This window comes from Tupaia chinensis, unplaced genomic scaffold (genome assembly GCF_000334495.1).
Source record: "Tupaia chinensis unplaced genomic scaffold, TupChi_1.0 Scaffold131217_1, whole genome shotgun sequence".
NCBI lineage: Eukaryota > Metazoa > Chordata > Mammalia > Scandentia > Tupaiidae > Tupaia > Tupaia belangeri.
The window spans coordinates 1-748 of NW_006191501.1; the positions used below are offsets into that span (position 1 = coordinate 1).

General features: G+C 45.9%; 1 protein-coding gene across 1 annotated transcript; it reads left to right on the forward strand.

The window, feature by feature from the left end:
• Positions 1–7: 7 nt before the first annotated feature.
• On the forward strand, positions 8–703 carry LOC106736265 (olfactory receptor 2C3-like; the record flags this gene model as incomplete). Its single annotated transcript, XM_014592593.1, has 1 exon — positions 8–703. A coding segment is annotated over one exon (696 nt), but the record flags the coding sequence as incomplete, so codon positions are not given.
• Between the last annotated feature and the right edge of the window lie 45 nt (positions 704–748).

Consider the following 748-nt stretch of genomic DNA (forward strand, 5'->3'; position numbering starts at 1 on the left):
TGTCCCACAAATGCTGTCCAACATGGTGGGGAGAAAGAAGACGATCCCATTCTCTAGCTGTGCTGCTCAGATGTATCTTTCCCTCTCCTTTGGAATGATTGAATGTGTTCTCCTTGGTGTCATGGCTTATGATAGATATGTCGCTATTTGCCATCCTCTTCACTATACTGTCATTATGGACAGAAACACCTGTGTCCAGCTGGCAGCAATTTCTTGGTCTAGTAGTTTCCTGAGCTCCATGGTTATCAATGTCCTCACCTTGAGATTGCCCTACTGTGGGCCCAATGTCCTGAATCACTTTTTCTGTGACGTGCCTTTTGTCCTAAAACTGGCCTGCACTGATACCTCACTCACTGAGTTGGTGGTTTTTATCTTCAGTATTATCATTGTCTTCATCCCTTTTCTTCTCATTGTTGTTTCTTATGCCCGGATCCTTCTGTCTGTTCTCAAAATACGGTCGGCCTCTGGGAGACACAAATCACTGTCCACATGTGCCTCCCACCTGACAGTAGTGGCGTTATTCTATGGAACTGCCATCTTCATGTACATGAGACCCCAGTCAAAGTCTTCCCGGGCTGGAGGCAAGATCATTGCAGTGTTCTACACTGTGGTCACACCCATGCTCAACCCCCTGATCTACAGCCTGAGGAACCAGGATGTGAAAGGAGCTTTAAGAAGAGCTATTGCAAAACAGAGAATGTGAGAGCTGTTAATGAGGCACTAAGCTTAACTGCTAACCTAAGATAAG